Below are 24,188 nucleotides of genomic sequence, written 5' to 3' on the forward strand. Positions count from 1 at the left end.
AGACAAGCACAATGGTTATATTGAAGTATTCTTTGGTGCCTTTAATTTTCGTCTCCTCCTCCGTCTCGCTCTCAGACTGTTATGATCATGACTGCTCCATGGGCACCCCACAAAGAATGGAGACTTTCAACAGGCTCGGGACAGTTCCAACAGTAGTCCACCATCCCTGAAGCACAAATCCCCCCCCCCCGCAAGAAACCCAAAAGAACCATGCCCGCCTGCTGCCCTCCCGTTACAGAATAGAGACGGCTGTCCGGAGGCTTGAAAGGCCTGACTGTCTCTGAAACAGAACGCCCAGTGTTGGGGGTCAACGTTCAGCTGCCAGGTTTAACAGTCAGTCTCTAAGTCTATAGGTCTGAAAACCTTTTGGCTATATACGGTGGTGGTGGGGGGGAACGTGGAAATTTCCATCTGCCCTGGCAAAACTTCTTAGATTCACTGATAAGTAAACAAACATGGGGATCTAGCAAGTATATTTCCCCCTTTTGCTATAAACCCATAGTGGCTGATTCAAAGTCCAAGAGAATCAGAAAGTAGGTTCTTTCCTGACAAGCTGGTGTGTACCTCACAGGCTTGATGGATGGTTGTCTTCTACTCAGGGATGGCAGGAGGTTGACCAGAATAAAGTGTGTGTTTGCTTTTTTAAAATTTTAACATTTTTTTTTGGTTTTTCAAGGTAAGGTCTCACTCTAGCCCAGGCTGACCTGGAATTCACTATGTAGTTTCAGGCTGGCCTTGAACTCACAACGATCATCTTGCTACCTCTGCCTCCTGAGTGCTGGGATTAAAGGAATGTGCCGCCACACTGTGTTTTTTTGTTTTTTGTTTTCCCCCTGATGTAGGGTTTCACTGTAGTCCAGGCTTACCTGGAATTTACTATGTAGTCTCAGGGTGGCCTTAAACTCATGGTAGTCCTCCTACCTCTGCCTCCTGAGTGCTGGGATTAAAGGCGTGCACCACCACGCCCGGCCCTGGGTTTTATTTTTATCTGAGACAAGGTCTCACTATGTTGTTCAAGCTGGCGTGGAATTCATGATGGTTCTACCTCAGCCTTTCAAGGGCTAGGACTTCAGGCATGTAGTAACACACCCTATGGGATAAATGATTCAAAACTTGGTTTAGGGCTGGAGAGATGGCTTAGCCGTTAAGGTGCTTGCCTGCAAAGGCAAGGACCCATGTTCGACTCCTTAACAATATGAGATACCCCCCACCTTTTTCTTCAAGGTAGGGTCTCACACTAGCCCAGGCTGACCTAGAACTCAAGTCTGTAGTCCCAGTCAGGACTTGAACTCAGTGATCCTCTTATCTCTGCCTCCCCAGGGCTGTGATTAAAGGTGTCCACCACCATGCCCGGCTTCGTGTGTGTGTGTGTGTGTGTGTGTGTGTGTGTGTGTGTGTGTGAGAGAGAGAGAGAGAGAGAGAGAGAGAGAGAGAGAGAGAGGGAGGGAGGGAGGGAGGGAGAGACAGAGAGACAGAGGGAGAGGGAGAGGGAGAGAGGGAGATAGAGAGAGAAAGGGCATGCCAGAGCCTCCTTCCTCTGCCAACAAACTCAACCCAGGTACCACTTAGTCCATCTGGCTTTAAGTGGGTGCTGGGAAATTGAACCCAGGCCTTCAGGCTTAGAGAGGGGAGAGTGGGCGCGCCAGGGCCTCCAGCCGCTGCAAACGAACTCCAGACCCATGCACCACCTTGTGCATCTGGCTTACATGGGTCCTGGGGGAATCAAACCTGGGTCCTTTGGCTTTACAGGCAAGCGCCTTAATCGTTAAGTCATCTCTGCAGCCCTCTTTTTCCGTTCTTTTAAAGACCGGGTTTGATGTAGCCCAGGTTGGATCCGAACTCTGTATGTACCCAAGGAGGACCTTGAGCTGCGGGATCCTCCCACCTCCACCTGCCCGGGGCTGGGATTGCAGCCGTGCGCCCGGATTAAACTTTATAAACCCATTCCAAATTTCGGATTCTAACAATAAATAAATGAATGAATGAATAAAAATTAGCCTTTCTCTCCCCGTCTCTTCGACTTTTCCTCTCTTCCTCTCTCTCTCTCTCTCTCTCTGGCCACAGCTCCCGGACTCCATCGCCAAGGAGCGACCAGTCCCTTTCGCGTGCCCGCTCCGCGCGCGTGAACGAGAATGTCCCAGCGCAGCAGCCGTAGTCGGGCGGAGCGCCGGGCCGCGGGGCGTTGTGGGAAATGAAGGCGGCCACGGGCATTGTGGGAAATCATGGCGGCCGCCGTTCACTCCCGGGTCGTCCGGGCATGGCCAATGTCACGTAAGTGTCCTCGGGAGCCGCGGGCCGGGATCTGGAGTCCTCGGTTCGGGTCCCTCGACGCCGTAGGCACCCGGGTGGGCGAGTGAGGGTCGGAGCGGGCCTGTCCGGTGGGAAGGGAGCTCGGAGAACGTGAGCTGCGGGAAGGGGAGAGAAAGCTGGGGGGCGCGGGGGTGGGGGACATCCCAAGGACTGGGGTGACCGGAGTCCTGGCCGTGGCCTGGGGGTGTGAGAAGCGTTTATTCGTTGCAGGCGGGGGAGGAATCAAGAGGAGAAGGGTTTTGACGGAGCGACTCTGTGACCTTGTGCAAACCCTTCTATGGTCTCGGCTCCAGGGTGTCACGAGGGGAGATTTAAATGAGATGGGTGGAAAGGCTGCTACAGAACGGTGACAGCTTAAACTTAAAAAAAAAATAATTTGTTTATTTATTTGCAAGCAGAGAGAGAGAGAGAGAGGAGATAGAGAGGATGGGTGCACCAGGTCCCCCAGCTTCTGCAAACGAACTCCACATACACGCACCCCTCTTGTACATCTGGTTTACGTGGGTCCTGGGGCATCGAACCTGGGTCCTTTGGCTTCACAGGCAAACGCCTTAACCGCTAAGCCATCTCCCTAGCCCGCCTGAGGTATTTTTCCTCCCTTCTAATCTGATTGAATCTGTACTCAGCCCTCAAATTTCATCATCTGTTCTTTCATTCACTGCTAGACAAAACAAACTGAATGCAGTTACACTTCATCCTTGATCTTTCGTCCTTCTCCATAAAACCGGCTCAATTAAATCACCCAGAGTTTTACATATATATGTATACACGCACACACACACACATATATGTATGTATGTATGTGTACACACACACACACACACACACACACACACACACACACACACATACATGTGTATTTTAGTTATTACAGAATGGCATTTACCCCCAAAAATGCCTGGAGTTCGTATCACATAGAGATTTATGAAGAATGGAACTGGGGAACTCATTGAGGAGCTAAGGAATCAGGTGTTTTTATAAATGTCTTATTTATTTATGGGGGGGGAGAGGCAAAGGAAGAGAGAGAATGGGCGTGCCAGGGCCTCTAGTCACTGCAAATAAACTCCAGACACACGTACCACTTTTCTTACGTGGGTAGTGGGGATTGGAATCTGGGTCCTGAGGCTTGGCAGGCAAGCCCCTTAGCCGCTAAGCCATCTCCAACCACTGAATCAGAGTTTTTGAGGTTAGTTCCGGTGCTCGGAGGTCTTACAAATACTACATTCAGTCCTGTGGCAACAGTCACGGGTGTTCAGATCATTCCTGTTTGCTTTCTCGGTGAGTTAGAACTCCAGCATGCTACTGCTGAGATGGTTTTTTAATGATTTTTTTTTTTTTTTATTTATGATGGATATGTTGGTGACTGTGTCTTTGCAAAAGGATTTTCTGCCTCTTGCCAAACAGGTGCATTCGTGAGACAACAAAGAGTACAAGTGAAAAGTCCATTTACTGAGAATTTGCTACCTGTTAATTGTAGTTCTAGATATTTCCATCATTTTTTTTTTTCTTGACCAGTCTCCCTCTCCCTTCCTTTTCTTTCTTGCCTTGCACTCTCATGTAGTTGAGGATGACCTTGGCCTTCTGATACCCTGCTTCCACGTCCCATTGCTAGAATTACAGGTGTGTGCCGTCACACCTGGTTTATGGGATTGGATCCAGGGCTTCATGCATGCTGGCCAAGAACTCAATCAACTGAGGCTCAGCCCTTTTATAACATTTTTCTTGACGCGATAGGACATGATGGCATATGCTCTTAACCACCCTGTTTCATTGTCCCTAGTAAAGTCAGGTTTAGGGCAAGCTCTTCAAAGGTTTGGCATAATCCAAACACTGCCAAATAGAACTATAGAAAACAGTTATATTTACTTTAGTGTGGCAAGACTATTATGTATAACACAAAAACCTGAGGGGGGGGAGTGGAGTGTAACTTCTAGCAAGGGACGATTGGGGCACCAGTGGAGCACCCTTGTCCACCTCCTTAGGGGGGTTTGAACCTGGGAAGTCCGAGGTTGAGCGTTTTCCGCTGGCAAAGGCATACTGGTGAGCATAAGAGTGTGTAGTCTTCCCGGAGACAGTGAGATTGCCCTGTGCATCCGCGATAGTTGTTGGGAAGGACTGACCACGCCAGGTGACAGGCCTTAGACTCAAGCAGAGTGTGGTGGCCTCCGGAGTGGGTGTGGCAAGAGGAGTCAATGGGAATGAAGACACAGAATTACAACTCAAGCCATTTTGTGCAGGGTGCGAGGCGGCCTTGATGTGGTTTTGACTTAGATTTGACTTCCTGGTGTACTCGGGGTTCTGAGCCCTTGTCAGATGAAGAGCCAGCAGGGATAGCCTCCCATTCTGGGCCACATCCTCACTTGTCATGGCAAGCTTTGCTTTGCTCCCAGGAGCTTTCCATTTGATACACTCCAACACCTGCTTTTGTTTCTTGCACCTTATTGAACTATGTTTCCGTCTCTAGCTGGCTCTCTGGGTTCACCACCAGCCTCTCTGAACCTTACTTCCCTCATCTGGAAAGCAAGAGAGAAAGTAGCGCTTAGAACCGTGCTGGGCACATGGTCAGCTCTCTTTAAGTTACCAGGATTCTGTTTCATTGGCACTGTGTGTGATCTCTATTCTTAGGCTCTTTCTCCCATTCTGAACTTTTTGTTTTGTCTTGCTTTTGAGATAGTGTGGTGTATTAATAGCCACACTAGCCTCAGCCTCCTAGGTTCAAGCATCTGCCTATCTCACCTCCCAGTAGCTGGGACTACAGGTGTGTGTCCCCCATGGAAGGCCTGAATTGTGTGTGTGCCTGTTGCTGGGCATTGAATCCACGCTAGGCAAGTGCTGAACCTATAGCTGACTGTGCTCTTCTTGCTTTTTTTTTAAAGGTAGGGTCTTGCTGTAGCCCAGGCTGCCCTGGAATTCACTCTGTAGTCTAAGGCTGGCATTGAGGTCATAGCCATTCTCCTACCTCTGCCTCTCAAGTGCTGGGATTAAAGGTGTGCGCCACCATGCCCGGCGTGTTTTTACTTTTATTTGAATTAACATGTCACTTTGTTGCCCCATGTGCTCTTGAATTCCCTCTAGTCAAACAAGCTTGGAACTTGTGACTCTGTGGTCTCACCTCCCAAGTAAATGGGATTGTGGTCCTGTGCCATTAGGCCTGGCTCTCACCTAAAAAATTATTTTTGTTTATTTTTAATTATTTATTTGAGAGCAACAGACAGAAAGAGAAAGAGGCAGATAGTGAGAGAGAGAGAGAGAGAGAGAGAATGGGCACTCCAGGGCCTCCAGCCACTGCAGATGAACTCCAGACTCATGCACCCCCTTGTGCATCTGGCTAACATGGGTCCTGGGGAATTGAGCCTCGAACCGGGGGCCTTAGGCTTCACAGGCAAGTGCTTAACTGCTAAGCCATCTCTCCAGCTCCTTGGCTCACAATTTTGACGAGGAAGAACAGTGGCTTCTGGGCAGAGTGCCACTGGAAAGGTGTTCCCAGAAAATTTAGGTTATCTTAAATTAATTTAATCCCATTTGCTTCTCACCTTTCTTCAAGCACATAGCACCACGGCTAAGCCCAAAACCCATTGACTGGGACAACAATTCTTTACCAGTTTAAACTTTTTAAACTTATGTGAAAATTGGGTAAACTTGTCTAAAACTGTGTAAGTGAGAAGGAACGAGAAGTCATCAAAGGGCACGCACAGTTCTCTGCTAGGAGCAGCAGTTGATAGACCTGGAGTGGGGCGGGCTGAGGTGGCGGCTCAGGGGGTAAAGTGGGTGTCACACAGCGTGAGGATCGGAATTTGGATTCCCGGCATGGAAAAGTGGGGCGTGGTGGTGTGTGCTGACTCTCGAGCTGGGGAGGTGGAGACAGGAGATCCGCAGGGCTCAGTGGATTGGAGGGCTCCAGGTTCATTGAGAGACACCCGACATCAACCTTTGGCCTTCACATGCATGCGTGTATATACACACACAGACACTCACACCCGCATGCTCTTACACACATATGAACATACAGACACTTAGATGCATACTACATACCACATACACATGCAGAATAAGAATAAACACTAGAGGTGAGGTGCTGAGAAGGCAGATGATTTGTAGTGAGCAGCTGTGCTCAATCCCAAGAACCTACATTAAAATGCTAAGCATGGGGCTGGAGGGACGGCCCAGCGGTTAAGGTGCTCACCTGCAAAGCCAAAAGACCCAGGTTCGGTTCCCCAAGTTCCATGTAAAGCCAAATGCACAAGGTGTCACTTGCATCTGAAGTTTGTTTGCAGTGGCTAGAGGCCCTGGAGCGCCTGCTTTCTCCCTCTCCCTCTTTCTCTCTCTCTCCCTCTCTCTGTTTATCTGCCTCTTTCTCACTCTCTCAAATAAATAAATAAATAAATAAGCATTTTAAAATGCTGAGCATGGTGGCATGTGCTTGTAATCCCAGTGTTGGGGAGGCAGAGAAAGGAAGATCCCTGGGGTTCACTGGTCAGTCACCCTAGCCTATTTTGCAAACTCCACATCAACGAGAGACCCTGTCTTAGGGAACGAAAAAATAAAAATGGATAATATCTGAGGAATGACATCCAAGGTTGCCCTCTAGCGCCCACATTAACAATCATGTATGTATACAACACACACATTTTTAAAAACGCTGGATGTGGTGGCTTATGCCAATAATACCAGCTCTTGGGAGGCTGAGGTACGAGGATGGCTGTGAGTTGGAGGCCAAGTCTGGGCAAGTGAAACCCTGCCTCAGAAAGCAGGGGAAAAAAGAGAGAGACAGAGGAAAGAGAGGGAGGAAGAAAGATAAAGAGGGAGAGAGAGGGAAGAGGAAGGGGGAGGGAAGAAAAGAAAAGGGAAAAAGTGCTCAAGAGGTTCACCTGCACGGGGGTGTGCTTAGTGGGGATATATGCATGGTATTTAGATGTAGAATCCGACGTGTTCTTTGCAATTCCAGGAGACACAGGAGGAAACCTGGAGAGGACCGGCCCCACGTGGGCAGTCTTCAAACTGAGAGTGGCCCAGGTTAGAAAGAGCTGCTGTAAGAAGCAGCGAATCCCCCCCCCCCCCGCCCCCGCACCCGCAGGTGTGAGGCTGCGACCAATACCACTTTCACTTATACTGGAGAAAGGGGTGAACAATAGTGTGTCTTCCAGTACCTAGAAACTGCATCCGTGGGGGGAAAAAGGGAGGGGAAGGTTTGACAAATCACTTGTTATTGATCTTTCTAAAACTCAGAAGCCATTTTCTCAAGTACTCATTTTAATCATAATTTTCTAAATATTTTATTTTATTTATTTATTTGAGAGATACAGAAATAGGCAGGGTGAGAGAGAGGGAAAGAGAGAATGGGAGCGCCAGGGCCCCCAGCCACTTCAAATGAACTCCAGATGCATGCGCCTTCTTGTACATCTGGCTAACGTGGGTCCTGGGGAATCAAACCTGTGTCCTTTGGCTTTGCAGGCAAATGCCTTAAGCCCTCCCTCCAGCCCTAAACTGTGTGTTCTCTCTTAAGTGCTCTTTACCTGCCACTTCTGCCTCCAACCCACGCCGTCAGCTTCATCAGAGTGTGTCCCATAGGTCTTCTGCTCCCTGCTCACTCTCATCCATTCTTTCCTTCACGTTGCCACATGGCGTGTGTTTCTCTGGAAGCCAGGAGTCTGTGTTAGTACTCTTTAAAACCTTCCTCAAACGCGTTGCCCAGCACTCCTTCCTTAGCATAGCATGACTTAATGTTTTGTACCCTATATGGTGTAGTGTTTACTTTCTAAGTTTTGGATGTTTCCTCATGCTAAGGAATTTATGTTGTAATGATTTGCATATGTTGTTGTTGCTATTTACACAAAGGTGCTTTTCACAAAATAATGTTGAAAGTTTCTAGCGACAGGAGCTATTGGTATTGATGGTTACTTTCTTTTGTTCTTTTTCTTTTCTTTTTTTTTTTTTTTTTTTTTGCGGTTGGGTATCGCTCTAGCCCAGGCTGACCTGGAATTCACTATGTAGTCTCAGGGTGGCCTCAAACTCATGACAATCCTCCTAACTTTGCCTCTCAAGTGCTGGGATTAAAGGCGTGCGCCACCACGACTGGCTGATGGTAACTTTAAAAAAATTTTTTTTGTTTAATTTTATTTATTTGAGAGTGACAGAGAGAAAGGCAGAGAGAGAGAGAAAGAATGGGCATGCCAGAGCCTCCAGCCACTGCAAACGAACTGCAGATGCATGTGCCCCTTGTGCATCTGGCTAACATGGGTCCTGGAGAATCGAGCCTTGAACTGGGGTCCTTAGGCTTCACAGGCAAGCGCTTAACCACTAAGCCATCTCTCCAGCCCTGATGGTTGCTTTTATATGAACGTTTTTCTATGTGTTGGGATTTTGCTTAAGGTCCCACCATTGCTGCGGCAGCAACGTTCCCCGGGCCGCCCCGTCGCCAGCTGCACTATGCGCTCATACCTCATGGGAAAGGCGGGCGCTCCTCTGTCAGCGGGATTGTGGCCACTGTGTTTGGAGCAACAGGATTTCTGGGCCGCTATGTCGTCAACCATCTCGGTAAGTGACCTTCCTTGAGCTCAGGATGCACAGACAGAGCTTCTTGACTAGGGTTGGCCAGTGTGAGGCCGTGAGCTGTGTCGTCACTTTAACAGCAGTACACGTTACTTCTGTCTCAGCTTTATGTGTTTGTTTTCTCAGCCCTGGCGTTAAGTGCACTCCTGTGCTTCCTATATACGCCACGAGGATGGCCTGTATAGGGAATAAAGGAATCTTGAAAAGCTGTCACGGTGGGCTGGTGAGATGGCTTAGTGGTCAAAGGCTCTTGCTTAAAAGCTTGCTGGCCAGGGTTCAGTTCCCAGTGCCTATGTAAACCACATGCACAGAGCGGTGCTTGAGCCTGGGGTTTATTCGCAGCAGCAGGAGGCCCTGGTGTGCCCATTGTCTCTTTCTGCTCTCGAGTAAATCAATAAAAATACATTTTTCTTTAAAAAGTCATGACATCTTTAGTAGGGCAAAGTGTATCTTAATTCATGTGTCATAGTGGAATTTAAGTATTTACCGTGTCACTGTTGAATGACACATGCGTACCGTTATGCTGACGTTTATACTTGTTTCACCCCATCCTTGTTTCAGGACGTATGGGGTCACAGGTGATCATACCCTATCGGTGTGACACGTATGATTATATGCACCTTCGTCCCATGGGTGACCTGGGCCAGCTTATCTTTCTGGTAAGACTTTCTGCCTGGTAATGGGAGTCGATGGGGTATGTTGCTAAGGTTATTTTTAGGAGTAAGAGGCAGTGTAGTAAAGCAGCAGTTTAATCACAGAATGCTCTGCTAGAGCCGGCCGTGGTGGGACCCCCTCGTCCCGGCGCCCGGAGGCTGACGTGGAGTGCCAGGGCTCGGGCCACCCTGGGTTGTGGGTTCCAGGCCAGCCTGGGCTCCAGCGAGACCCTAAAGAGCGGACCACGGGATCCTCTACTTTGTTAGACTCCGGCCTTTCTTGTTATACCACATTAACATTAAACTGGGCCTTTGGCAAACTTTTTCTGTAAAAGGCTAAATAATTATTTCAGGCTTGGCACATAGTTGCTGGGTTCTGCCTTTAAGACCTGGAACCAGCCATAAAGAATATGTGTATGAACAGATATGTCCGTACTCCAGTACAACTTTATGTATAAAATTAGGCTGTGGACCATTGCCTATACTTTGCTAACCCCTGCTTGGGACCTGGGCTTTCCCATATGGAAGATGATCGTGATGTGTGGGGCTGTAAGTATAAAAGTACAGACTTCAAAGACTGTGAAAAAATACCACTTTTGTAATGACTGCATTTTGAAATAATAGTTTAGATATAGTGGGCTGAATAAGGTATATTATGAATGCCGCTTTGCTCTTTTGTACAAGACTCAGAACAGTAAATTTAGGATGGTGTGGCTTGTGTTTGTGCTGGAGAGAACTTTTACAGGCAGAGGTCACGAGCAGGCTGTGGTGAGCTTGGCTGTTAAGCACTCCCTCCCGCCTCTCTCCACTCTGGGCTCGCTCTTTGGCCGGAGCTGTCAGTGAGGACAGGCAGGCAGAGGAGCAGGAGGGAGCACGCGCCTTCAGGGAGGGGCGGAAATGCGGCAGCGCCTGGGTGTGTGTGGTCACTGGAGAGCTGAGGACATCCGTATCCAGGGCAGTGCCTGTGCACAGGGGCTCTGCTGCCCACCCTGCTGTGCCAGGACAGTCACCCTCACCAGTCGTGGAACTGAGCTCTTCCATTTACACTTGTTTGTTTCTTTTTGGTTTTTCGAGGTACGGTCTCACTCTAGCCCAGGCTGACCTGGAATCCACTATGGAGTCTCAGGGTGGCCTTGAACTCACTTTGATCTCCTACCTCTGCCTCCTGAGTGCTGGGATTAAAGGTGTACACCACCATGCCGGGGCTAATACTTTGTTTTGTTTTGTTTTTGGTTACATTTGACCTTTTTAAATATCTGGCTAACTTCTTTAATATCTTTGAAAATACAGGCATACAGATTTTTTTGAAATTCCAGCATCCTGAAATTCCCTTAATTGTTTCGCATGTGTATGTATGTATGGCGTGCATGCATGTGCATATTCACATCTATATGTGTGCAGATGTGTGTGTGCATGCACACATGTGGAAGCCAGAGGTTGACATCAGATGTCATCCTCAGTCGCTTTGAGGCTATAGCTCACGAGTTCAGCCAGTCTAGCGTTCCTTCTCTGTGGCTTCTGAATGCTAAAACACTGGAGGGCTCTACCCTCACCCAGCATTCACATGGGTGCTCGGAATTCAAACTCTGGTCCTTCGTTGTTGTTGAGAAAAGGGCTTGTTGCAGTCTGGTTTGTATTGCTGTTAGAAATCACCCAACCAAGAGCCGCTTCTGGGAAAAAGAGATTTATTTTGGCTTACAGGCTCGAAGGGAAGCTCCATGATGGCAGGGGAAAATGATGGCATGAGCAGAGGGTGGACATCACCCCCTGGCCAATATAAGGTGGACCATAGCAACAGGAGAGTGTGCCAAACACTGGCATGGGGAAACTGGCTATAAAGCCCATAAGCCCGCCCCCAACAATACACTCCCTCCAGGAGGCATTAATTCCCAAATATCCATCAGCTGGGAACCTAGCATTCAGAACACCTAAGTTTATGGGGGACACCTGAATCAAACCACCACAGGGCTCATGGTAGCCCCGGCTGCTTTGAACTTCCTGTATAGCCAAGACAAGCCTTAAACTCCGATCCTCCTACCTCAGCTCCACCAATACTGGGATTTCAGGTGTGTACCACCATGCCCAGCCTGATTTTGCCTCTTTCTTTGTGTGTGTGTGGAGGGGGGCGCATGCCTTCACGTGGGTATGTGTTGGGGAGCCCGTGTGTTTGGAGGCCAGGTGTAACCGTGGTGTGGTTCACAGGAATACTATCCGCCTCTTTTTGAGACAGGGTCTCTCATTGGCCTGGAGCTGGACGGGCTGGCCCCGAGCTGCAGGCCTCCTGCCTCTGCACCCCAGAGCTGGGTTATCGGTCCTCACTGCAGTGCCAGCACTTTCTCATGGCTCCTGAGTTTTGGTTTTCTGAGGTAGGGTGTCACTCTAGCTCAGGCTGACCTAGAACTCGCTGTGTAGTCTCAGGGTGGCCTCGACTCACGGCGATCCTCCTACCTCTGCCTCCCGCGAGTGTTGGGATTAAAGGCGTGCTCCGCCACGCCCGGCTTTCCATCCATACTTTTGACTGACTTTGATGGCATTTAAAATTTTTTCCTTACCAAGAACTCATAAGCTAAATAATAATATTTGCACCGGAAAATTCTTTTTAAAAAACATGTTTTCCAAATTTCATCATCAGATGCCTTTTTGTTAGCATCGGCACGGGAGATGAACGGCTCTCTTGTTCTTCAAAGGGAAGTGCACCATTCGCTCTCGCACTTTCTGTCGAATGCAGGTACCCGCAGGACGGGTGGAGGCCGCGGGCACTGGCGCTGCGCTGCAGGACAGCATTCTCTTCTTCCTGCAACACTGACTGGCCAGGTCTTTTTTTTTTTAATGTTTTTTAAAATTAATTTTTAATTACAGTGCAAAATAATGGGTTTTGATATGACATTTTCATCCAGATCTATCCCTGTTCTTGCTCATAACTCACCCCCTAGCTACCTTCCCCACCTCCACAGTGCTGCTCGTCCTCTTCCCAAAGAGCTCCCCCTTTTTGCTTTCTTGTCTCCCCCACTGTGTTTTGTCTCCCCACACACCTTATGACCCTCACAGGAAGCTCAGTCTTCTGTGTTTGTTGTTTGTGTCTCAGCTGACTTCTGAGAAAGCTGGGCCACCTTGCCTGTGGGATGCGGCTTTCTCACTTGAGCCCCTGTCTAGATGGCCACTTAGCTCCGCGGCCTCTCAGAGCCTTGTCCCTGAGGATGGGGCTGCTTCTTTATTTTTCTCCTGCGATTGCCCCATAATCTTCCTCTTGAGCTATCTTGGTTGGACTCTTCCTCTGTATCCCAGCACCTTTTCTTTTAAAAAAAAATTTTTTTTATGTATTTATTTGAGAGCGACAGACAGAGAGAAAGAGGAAGACAGAAAGAGAACAGGTGCACCAGGGCCTCCAGCCACTGCAAAGGAACTCCAGACGCGTGCGCCCCCTTGTGCATCTGGCTTGCGTGGGTCCTGGGTAATCGAGCCTCGAACCGGGGTCCTTAGGCTTCACAGGCAAGCGCTTCACCACTAAGCCACCTCTCCAGCCCACAGCATCTTCTCTGATAAAGCCTTGACGCGGAGCTAGCTTTCTGTTGCATGGGCAGCGTGCGGCCGAGGTACCGCGTGCCTGCCAGCGCATGGCCGACAGGGTTTGCGGTCCTGGCTCGCTCCAGAGCCACTTCTCTTGCGCCCGTCTCCTTTCCTGCAGTCTCATTTTCCTCTTCTCTGAGCTGCAGAGGCGTTGGGTACACGCATTCTCATCCTCTCCTTCCTCCTCCACCTGCTCCTTTCTCTGTGTCCCTTTCCCCTCCCCGAGAACGCGGAGTTCCACATACGTGCATTTAGTAGTTGACTCTAGGAGTCACAGTACTGTCTTCCATTGAAATGCTTACATAACTCAATTTCCTTTTTGGCTCTTTTGTTTTTTATTGGTTTTTCGAGATAGGGTCTCACTCTAGCCCAGGCTGACCTGGAATTCACTATGGAGTCTCAGGGTGGCCTCAAACTCATGGCAATCTTCCTACCTCTGCCTCCCGAGTGCTGGGATGAAAGGTGTGCGCCACCACGCCCAGCTTTCCTTTTTGGTTCTTTGAGTCAGAATCTTTTTTTAGCCTGAACTGGGCTGATACTTGTACATAGCCTAGGCTAGCTCTAAACTCGTGGTAAGCCCTCTGCCTCAATCCCCTAAGTGTTGGGATTGTATGCATAAGTCACGATACTGGCTCAATTTCAATTTTATTTATTTATATATTCATTTTAATATTTATTTATTTGAAAGAGAGACAGAGGCAGATAGAGAGAGTTTGAGCATTCTAGGGCTTCAAGCCACTGCAAATGAATTCCAGACACATACACCACCTTGTGTATCTGGCTTATGTATACACTAGAGAATTGAACCTGGGTCCTTAAGCTTCGCAGGCAAGCACCTTAACTGCTAAGCCATCTCTTCAGCCCTCGGTGTCAATTTTTGATTCTTTTGCTTTATTTATTTTTTTGTTTATTTATTTATTGAGGTAGGGTCTCACTTTAGCCTAGAATTCACTGTGTAGTCTCAGGGTGGCCTCTTAACTCACAGTGGTCCTCCTACCTCTGGCTCCTGAGTGCTAAGATTAAAGGCTGACCTGGAATTCACTACATAGTCTCAGGGTGGCCTTGAACTCATGGCAATCCTCCAACCTCTGCCTCCTGAGTGCTGGGATTAAAGGTGTGCGCCACTACGCCTGGCATCTTTTGCTTTATTTGAGGTTACCTAACCTGCAGTTATTGTGGACACATTCCTCAGTCCGACTTTACATCTGACGTGATGCTAAGAAGTTAGTTCTAGGCCACAACTCAAGGCACTTCACTTCTCTTGTTCTTATGTTCCTGTTTTGAAATAGGCCCAAGGTTATTAAAAGGGAAGAATTGAACTGACGAGAAATAGGAACGCCACGAGCCCCCTGGTTTACCCCTGGCCTTTAAGAGCCCGAACTCTCCCTTGTAGCAGTCCGCACCTGCTTGCTTGCTGCCCAAATGACCCGGTTCTTAGGCTGTTTGTCCAGAAGGGAAACTGCATGATTGGATCCCTTTACAAGTCTGTGGAGCAGTTGCACAGACAAAAGTTAAGATATGCCATACTAAATATACAAAGCCTCTTTGGTAGTTCTATTGTGTGATTTTTGTCAGCAAAGTGTATTTTTTTAAATAATTTTTTTTTAATTTTTGGTTTTCCGAGGTAGGGTCTCACTCTGGTCCAGGCTGACCTGGAATTCACTATGGAGTCTCAGGGTGGCCTCGAACTCATGGCAGTCTTCCTACCTCTGCCTCCCGAGTGCTGGGGTTAAAGGCGTGCGCCACCACACCCCGCTAAAATAATGTTTTTTATTGGAGAGCAAGACACACACACACACACACAGAGTCTATGGGCATGCCAGGACCTCATGTCACAGCAATCCAGTTCCAGACACACGCACCACTTTGTGCCTCTGCCTTTAGGTGGGTACTGGGGTATTGGACCTAGGCCAGCAGGTTTCACAGACAAACGCCTTTAACTGCTGAGCCATCTCCCCGCTCCAACAAGGTGCATTTTGAGTTGTGTCTCCAGCAGAGCCGGGGACTCAGCCGGAAGCCGATGCGTCAACATCAGTCTGCTGTGATCAGCGCAGCCTGAACGCAGCGGCCCCATGCTCGGGCCTCAACGACACATGGCCCTTGTGAATGGTGCCCAGGGTGCTATAGACGTATTAAGTGCCAAGGTGTGTCTGCTCTGCTCTTACCTGAATGGCTCCTCCTGTCATAGGAATGGAATGCGAGGGACAAAGAGTCTATCCAGAGAGCAGTGGAGCGCAGCAACGTGGTCATCAATCTGGTCGGCAGGGACTGGGAAACCAGGTACGTTGTAGTCGGCCTGTGACCTGTTCCATTCTGTTCTATTTCCTTCCTTCCTTCCTTCCTTCCTTCCTTCCTTCCTTCCTTCCTTCCTTCCTTCCTTCTTTCTTTCTTTCTTTCTTTCTTTCTTTCTTTTTGCATAAGTCTTGGGGTTCTGTAACATTTATTGTATTCCTTTAAAAAAACCACCATATTTTATTTATTTATTTGAGAGAGAAGGGGGGATTGATAGAGATAGAAAACAGGCATGCCAGGGCCTCCAGCCACTACAAATAAACTCCAGATGCTTGCGCCACCTTGGGTACTGGAGAATCAAACCTGGGGCCTTAAGTAAGCTTCACAAGCAAGTACCTTAACCACTAAGCCATGTCTCCAGCCTCTGTGTACCTTCTTTTTAAAATTTAAAGTTTTTTTTTGTTTTATTTTTATTCATCTATTTGAAAGTGACAGAGAAAGAGGCAGATAAAGACAGAGAGAGAATGGGCGTGCCAGGGCCTCCAGCCCCTGCAAACGAACTCCAGATGCATGCGCCACCTTGTGCATCTGGCTAACGTGGGTCCTGGGGAATCGAGCCTCGAACCAGGGTCCTGAGGCTTCACAGGCGAGCGCTTAACCGCTAAACCATCTCTCCAGCCCTCTGTGTACCTTCTTCATGCTTAGGAATTGTAGAGACATTTCCACTGAGCACGCCAGGAAGGGATGGTGAGATTTCATTGGCATTGTATGGTAGCTGTCACCATTGTTAGGTGTCACGTGAGCACAGTTGGTGGTGTGAATTTGATAGTGACTGGTATCGGAGCTGTGCTTGAATCATTGTTAGGAAGAAGGGTTTTTGCTTATTTATTGTTCAGCAAGCTGAACATTGGTTTTTCTCGTGCAGCCGTGTTCTAAATTGCTGCTGTGCATATTCATTGAAGATAGTATGAGTAAGGTTAAGTTCTGTTTAGCCCCCACACCGTCTTTTTTTTTCTTTTCAGTAATTAGGCTTTGAATCTGCTGGGTATCCCAGGCTGGCCTCAGCCTCACAATCCTGTTGAATACTGGGATTACAGGCATGAATACCTGACCCAGTAAGTAATGTTGTAATCTCATTGTTCCATGACTCTTTATTATTATTATTATTATTATTATTATTATTATTATTATGAAGTAGAAGGTTGTGTGTATACAGCACGCGTTAACGCCATCACTTCCCTCCTCCTGCCCCATTCCCCTGAGGGCCCTCCTCAGTGCGATTCCTGGTCTCCCCGCTCGTCTTGTGGGTTATAAGATGTGAGAGCATCAGTTAGTCATTGGGGGGGGAGCCATGCCTCTGGACATTCCCTTCCACTCTGTGGTTCTCACAGGCTTTCCATCTCCTCTCCCACAAGCTTCCCTGAGCTGTGGAGGGCGGGTTTTAGTCTGTGTTAAGAGTTGGGCTCTCAGCAGGGTCTGGATTTCTGCTTCGGTGGGCTTTGGGTCTCCTCAGTGTCTGTCTCCACGACCCTGGTGCAGATGGTCAGGTTCATCTCGCCAGCTCCTCTGTGGTCTCACTTGGGCCCTGGCTGATGTACGAAGGGTGGTTTATCTCCCCATTCTAGCTCCTTCTGGAAAAGGAAAATAGACTCTCCAGAGGAAAGAGGCCAGCATAGGTTCCGTGGAACAGGCGTTACTAATGAAGAGAGACCTTGCTGGGTGTGGCCAATGTTCTGGCTGAAGGTTCGTGGGAGCTTCTTGTTGGCATCCCTGATTTTGGTCTCCACAGGGTCCTGACTTGGTTCCCAGCTCCATCAAAGGGTTCCTTCCCGCTGAGGGGTCTCTTAGCTAATCAGAGCTGGTCACCCACCGAGGCTGGGTGCCGCCGTTGCACAGGTGTACCCATCTTGTTGCACACTCAGTGGGCTGACCATCGGGGAACTGGCTTTCTTCCAGGTTCCATCCAGATCTTTTGATGTTGTATGTCAACAGCATGTGGTGTCTTTAGCAGTAGGGTCTTAGTTTTTACCTCAGGCAGGTAATCAAGTGCTTTGACAGAGCCTCTCTGGTTTTGGGGGCCTCGTAGTTCCTCTGATCATCAGCTCCGTGTGAATTGGAACTGGCTTCTGGCGCTGGGAGTTACAAGCTCGAGCCAAATGTTTTAGGGTTAGGCTTCATCCCACCCTCGCCAGGGTCCTTCTGGACTTAATTTTGTATGTATTTCCTCCACCTTCCCCTTCCCTTTCCCTAACAAACCTCCCTCTCTGTTACCTGACCCTCGAGTTGCCTGTCAGGTATGCATGCAACTTGGGGTGTTCCAGGTTAGGAACCACAGGTGAGGGGGGGCATGCAGTGTTTGTGTTTCTGTGCTTGTGTGAGTTCACTTGGTATAATCTGTGCCAAGTCTGCCCATTTTCCTACAGATTTCATTGTATTGTGTTTTCTTACTGCTGAGTAGAATTCCATTGTGTCAGGGAAATGCAAATTGAAACAACTATGATAATCCTCCTTTCTCTGGACATGATGGCAATTGTTAAAAAAAAAAAAAATCAGCCAACAGGGCTGGAGAGATGGCTTAGCGGTTAAGTACTTGTCTGTGAAGCCTAAGGACCCCGGTTCGAGGCTCGATTCCCTAGGACCCACGTTAGCCAGATGCACCAGAGGGTGCATGTGTCTGGAGTTTGTTTGCAGTGGCTGGAGGCCCTGGCGCGCCTATTCTCTCTCTCTCTCTATCTGCCTCTTTGTCTGTTGCTCTCAAATAAATAAATAAAAATGAACAAGAACAAAAAAATCAGCCAACAATAAATGTTGGCGAGGATGTGGGGAAAGAGGAACCCTCATTCACTGCGGGTTGGAGAGCAAACTTGTACAACCACTGTGGAAATCAATATGGAGACTCCTGAGAAAGATGAAAACAGGGCTGGAGAGATGGCTCAGCGGTTAAGGCGTTTGCATGCAAAACCAAAGGACCCAAGTTTATTTCCCTAGGACCCACATAAGCCAGATGCACAAGGGACACATGCATCTGGAGTTCATTTGCAATGGCTGGAGGCTGTGGCATGCCCATTCTGTCTGCCTGCCCTCTTCCCTCCCCTTCCCTTTCCTTCCCTCTCTGCTTGCAAATAAATAAATAAAAATTTTTTAAAAAGATGAAAACACAGCTACCAACTGACCCAGCTATTCCTCTCCTGGACATACACCCTTAAGGCTCCACTTTTCGCTGCAGAGAGATTTGCTCAACCATGTTACAGCTGCTCAATTCACAATTGTTAGGAACTGGAATCAACCCAGATGCCCATCATTTGATAGTTGGATAATGAAGATGTGGCACATACACACAGTGGAATTCTATTCAGCAGTAGTTCTTTTCCTTTAGCATTTATTAAAATTTAACTTAGATTTATCTCAATATACCTGTTTCATGAAATTTTTAAAAAATTTTACTTACATGTTTGCACCAAGAGTTTCTTGCAGTGCAAATGACCATCAGACACTTGTGCCACTTTTGGCTTTGGCATTATGTAGACGACTGGGGAATTGGACCTGGGCTGGAAGGCTTCGCCAGCAGCTGCCTTTAACCACTGAGCCGTCTCCCCGGCTCCTCACCAAGTATTTTAAGTTTATTGATGGCTTGCAGGATGTTTTTCAGGTCTCTCCTGCAGTGGCTAACACCGTGGCTTCTGTAGAGCACACATTTCGCTTGTATTCTGCATTGAGTTGCTGTCAGGCTCCTGTTTTCTCCAGTGCTGGGATTGATCCAGGCATGGTGCACAGGCAAACGTTCCACCACAAAGCCCCTTCCAGCCCTGTGTTCACTTCTCACTGAGACAGGCTTTCACTAAGCTGCCTGGGGATGGCCTTGAATTTTCTCTGCAGCCTATACGTGCTTGGAACTTGTGAGCACCCTGCCCCAGCCTTCTGACTGCCCTGCTAGGACTGGTTTTTAGTGTTTTTTTTTTTTTTTTTTTTTACTTTTTGAGGTAGAGTCTTGCTCTAGCCCAGGCTGACCTGGCACTATGTAGTCTCAGGATGGCCTCGAACTCATGGCGAGCCTCCTACCTCAGCCTGCTGAGTGCTGGGACTAAAGGCGTGCGCCACCACACCCGACTCTTAGTGTCTTTTTTTTACCTTGAGGGAAACAAACTTTCAGGAAAAATATGCATCACCTTCTAGTCCCCGGTATAGCCAGGTTTTCTTTTTTTTTTTCTGGGATAAAAAGATTTATTTTGGCAGGAAGCTTCCACGATGGCAGGGGGAAAAGATAGGCCTGACCAGAGGGTGGACATCACCCCCTGGCCAACATAAGGTGGACAATAGCAACAGGAGAGTGTGCCAAACACTGGCATGGGGAAACTGGTTGTAATACCCATAAGCCCGCCCCCAACAATACACTCTCTCCAGGATAGGCAGATTTTCTTAAAAGGCCTTAGCTTCAGGATTCCTTGAAAACACAGAGTATTTTATATTCTTGGTTATAACTTAGAGTAAGTGTCTAACTATATGACAGCAATGACGGTGAGCAGACCTGTAAACCTTGAGAAAAACATTAGCCTTGGCTTAGAGTTAAATCATTGCTGTTTAAAAGTTAACTGTCACATCGCTTCTTGGCCTTTTGGCTAAGATCAAGTATAAAAGTTAACTAACACAAGAACCAGAGTATCAATCAAAGTCTTTGAAATCCTGAATCTAGAATTCTTACCTGATCCTGTTTTTCTTCCAGAAACTTTGATTTTGAGGATGTTTTTGTGAAGATTCCTCAAGCAATAGCTCAAATTTCCAAAGCAGCTGGCGTTGAGAGGCTTGTCCACGTGTCCCATCTCAATGCTGACATAAGGAGCACCTCGCGGTACTTGAGAAATAAGGTCAGTGCCAGGCGGGTGCGGCGGGTGCTCTGGGGCTGGGCGTCGTGGCTCCTTTGAAAGCTGGTGTGGGTGAGAAGGGGGGAGCGTTCCGTTCTCCGGGTCCACGGTCAGGAATGCACGTGTGCCCAGGTGGCATGCTTTGGTCGAGTGCCTTCTGTTTGCATGCCGATGGGGGAGACCTGTAGCACTGACAGTGTCTTTGGAGCACGAGTGAGCCGCCCGCCCGTGTCGGGAAAGATGGCGTGACTCCTGCCGGCGGAGATGTGCACCCGTGTCTGCCTCAGACCTCCTGCGCAGTCACGGCCAAGACAGTCCTTTCTCGACGTGAGCGCCGAGAAAGTTTGCTAGAGAAACGGCTCTTTACATAGTACCCAGTTTTTTACTCCCAGAAGGCCCAGTCCTGGTGATGCCCCGGGAGTCCATCTGCAACCCCACATGTCTTCACGCTCAGGGTCACGACTTGAGGGGTGTCTGGTTCTGTCCTTAGCCTTTGGCTTGTGCCGCACTGTCTCGAGTCGTACAAACAAGGACAACAGAGACCCTGACAGCTTTTTGTCCTGCTGCTCCATTTATTTACTGAAAAATATAATCTATTGAACACCAACCATGAGCCATGTAGTGTGCTAGACACCGGACAGACAATACCCAGACCTGCTTCCAGTCCACATGGAGTTTCTAGTCCCCTGGGAAAGATGCTCTTTCAGTGCAAAGTAGCAAACTGTGCCATAGGAGCAGTCGGCAGTGGGCGAGGCGAGGCGCTTAGCTGGAGCGTCGGAAAGTCCCGTATGTGTAAGCCTGGGGGATCCTGTGTAAGCCTGGGGGATCGGGCGATTCTCCTATGCAAAGCCAGTGCGCGGGTCGCAGGGCTGGCCGAAGCGGGCTCAGGCCTCGTAGTGACGTGATGCTGGAGCCCGTGAGCGCAGCCAGAGCTCCTGGGAGCCCTGGGAAGAGGGGAAGGGTGGTGGGTGTGGAGGAGAGGCCGCCGGCTCATGGGTCCTGTCGGGTGATGAGGGTCCTTGAGGACTGAGGCCTGGGCGGTGGTGCTCGGCCGCAGCGCATAGACCCCCTGCAGATCGTCTTCCTGCTCCCCACCTAGCGCGCTTGCCGACGCCGAAGCTGTCCTGGGTGGAACCTGGCTGTCAGCGTTTTTAACTCTCCAGGTTATTCTCCCTGCCGCACAGGCTGGGGCGGGGCCTTGTTTCACGTGAGAAATGGCAGGTGGTGCAGTTTGGGGCTTGGGTTTCAGGGATGTGGCAGATGTGCCAGTCGTGCAGGGTTTATGACTTGGGGGCTCCAAGGAGAGGTCTGGGCTACAGACGTGGGTTTGAGAGTCAGCAGGATGTTGGGTGGGGGAATGGCAGGGCGTCCCATGGCCTGGCCACTAGCGTGGACTGAACACTAAGGGGGAGCACTGGGCGCTACCGAAGCCGAGGCAGAGCCGACGAGCTCACTGAGAAGGGCCGGGCCTCGTGGCTGGAGGGAGGCCAGAGAGGCCAGGGCTCTCGAGCGTCACAGCAGGAAGCATAATTGAGAGCCACGGAGCAGCCTGGAGGCGAGAAACGTGACCTCACAGCCACCAGTGTCTTCCCCAGACACCGGGTGTCGCCGTCAGGTTCACGTTGCTGGTGGAAATCACCCAACTGAGAGCAGCTTGTGGGGAAGAAAGGTTTATTTTGGCTTACAGGCTCGAGGGGGAAGCTGGCATGGCAGGGGAAAACAATGGCATGAGCAGAGGGTGGACATCACCCCCTGGCCCACATAAGGTGGGCAACAGGAACCAGGAGAGTGTGTCAAACACTGGCAACGGGAAACTGGCTATAACACCCATAAGCCCGCCCCCATCAATACACTCCCTCCAGGAGGCGTTAATTCCCAAATCTCCATCAGCTGGGAACCTTCAGAACACCTAAGTTTATGGGGGACACCTAATCAAACCACCACACCAGGCCACCAGTGTCTCTCCAGACACCAGTGTCTCCCCAAGCTGTTTCAGACCCGCTGTTGACGCAGAATCCAGAATCCGGGCGAGTCAAGCTGAAGGCGGCCCAGCGAGGATGGCGCATTTTCAGCTGGGCAGGAGAAGAGCTCGCAAGGGCACAAGCTGGGGCAGTTGGTGGTGGAGCTGGGTGTTCTGTGAGGTGGAGGCTCTGCGTTAAGGGGAGGGAAGGAGCTGGACGAGAGAGCGGGAAGGGAAGAGTGCAGGGGCTGCCGCACCGTGCTGAGAAAGAAGCGGCGGTCTCGCCTCGCCCTAGGCTCGTGCTTATCGAAAAGTAGATTGGTCACCGGAAAACAGTTTCCGGAAACTCGAAGGCCCAGTGAAAAATGGTGGTGACTTGGATTTTTAGTGGAGCCAATTTGTGGTTTTTATTTCTTTCCTGTAGCTGCAGAAGGTGGTGGGAGGGCAGGGCCCCGAAGAGTCTCAAGAGACCGGGGTTCTGCCCGGGGGGACTGAGGGACCAGTGGCGGGTCATGTGTAATACTGAAAAGGGGAAAAAGGATGGACCGTGGAATCTAATGGGGAACGTGGGGGGCAGCCAGCAAGTGTAGTAGGCTGGGTAAAGGGAGAATATGACCAGTGGGACAGAGTTCCAGGTTCGGGGGTCGCTCTGATAGGTACACACTGCTGCACTCAGGCTGTTGAGCTACCACCACCACCACGCTGGCCTTTCTTCTTTGTTAAAAATAAGATTTTTACTTTTATGTATTTATTTGACAGAGAAAGAGAGAGAGAGAGAGAGAGAGAATGGGCACACCAGGGCCTCCAGCCACCACAAACTCCACATGTGTGTGTCCCCTTGTGCATCTGTCTAACGTGGGTTCTGGGGACTCGAACCTGGGTCCTTTGGCTTTGCAGGCAAATGCCTTAACCATTAAGCCATCCCTCCAGCTCCATGTTGGCCTCTCTCTGGCAGGCTGCTAGTTTGTTGACACATGCCAGAGACTCTGTAAATAGGAAATAGGGAAGCTGGAGGAAAAATTTCCCTTCAGCATAAAATGGGAAGAACGTCAACACGAGTTCTAAGCGGCAGGGAGTGTGCGCACGCTTACCATTGTGCAGGGCTGCGGCTGTGCGCAGCGCCAGTACGTTGGTACGTTCCATGTCGAAAGGTGAGGTGACTGTGGGAAGGATTGGCGCTTTGCTCACGGGTCTCAGAACTTGAACGGTGGTATTTTTGGTGTTCTGTCTAGGCTGTTGGAGACAAAGAGGTGAGAGATGCATTTCCGGAAGCCACGATCGTAAAGCCCTCGGACATGTTCGGAAGAGAGGACAGGTTCCTCAATCATTTTGCAAGTACGCGCGCATTCTCTTCCCGGGGAGGTGCGCGGGTGGGCTGTCCACGTTAGGGCTGCGCTCGAGCTGGTGGCACTGCTCTTCTGGGCAGCCTCATGGTTCACTTCCAGTGGCCCTTTTCGCCTTTTATGTTTAAAAAATATTCTATTTATTTATTTGACAGAAAAAGGGAGGTAGAGAGAGAGGAAGAGAGAGAGAATGGGCGTGCCAGGGCCTCCAGCCACTGCAGACAAACTCCAGATGCATGCGCCCCCTTGTGCCTCTGGCTAAGGTGGGTTCTGGGGAATCGAGCAGGGATCCTTTGGCTTTGTAAGCAAATGCCTTAACCACTAAGCCATCCCTCCTTTTTTTATTTTTTGGTTATCAGTGTTTGGTTATCATTTTTGGGAAATGTTGAGGGCCTACTTAAATTTGGTGGGTTGGGTGTTAGGAGATTCAACTTTTATTTGCCTCTGGCTCCTGAAAGCAACACTCATCTGTGTCAGAGAAGCAGCTTAGAGTGTTAAAGAACACGGATGCCAGTGTCTGCGACTTCACTTTCAACCTTGGCCTCCTCAGCCCTGTGACGGTGGCCCACTGGAGTGTCACTGCCCTAGATTCCCTTGAGTTCCACGTGCTGTCTTCCCTCGAACCCAGACCCCGGGTCCTCACTGACCTTTGTACTGCGCGAGTAATTTTACCTGTTTGAAAATATTCCTCTGCTGTGCAGTCCTTTCAGGTTTA

General features: G+C 49.4%; 1 protein-coding gene across 1 annotated transcript in view; it reads left to right on the top strand.

The window, feature by feature from the left end:
* Positions 1 to 2,186: 2,186 nt before the first annotated feature.
* Positions 2,187 to 24,188, top strand: part of Ndufa9 (NADH:ubiquinone oxidoreductase subunit A9) — a 34,651-nt gene continuing 12,649 nt past the window's right edge. Inside the window, exons 1-6 of the mRNA XM_045139674.1 lie at positions 2,187 to 2,271; positions 8,680 to 8,844; positions 9,421 to 9,518; positions 15,268 to 15,359; positions 20,032 to 20,173; positions 23,363 to 23,465. Coding sequence (XP_044995609.1) covers positions 2,223 to 2,271; positions 8,680 to 8,844; positions 9,421 to 9,518; positions 15,268 to 15,359; positions 20,032 to 20,173; positions 23,363 to 23,465 — 649 coding nt within the window. The 5' untranslated portion in view covers positions 2,187 to 2,222. The remainder of the gene's footprint in view (positions 2,272 to 8,679; positions 8,845 to 9,420; positions 9,519 to 15,267; positions 15,360 to 20,031; positions 20,174 to 23,362; positions 23,466 to 24,188) is intronic.

This window comes from Jaculus jaculus, chromosome 23, assembly GCF_020740685.1.
Source record: "Jaculus jaculus isolate mJacJac1 chromosome 23, mJacJac1.mat.Y.cur, whole genome shotgun sequence".
NCBI classification, from domain to species: domain Eukaryota; kingdom Metazoa; phylum Chordata; class Mammalia; order Rodentia; family Dipodidae; genus Jaculus; species Jaculus jaculus.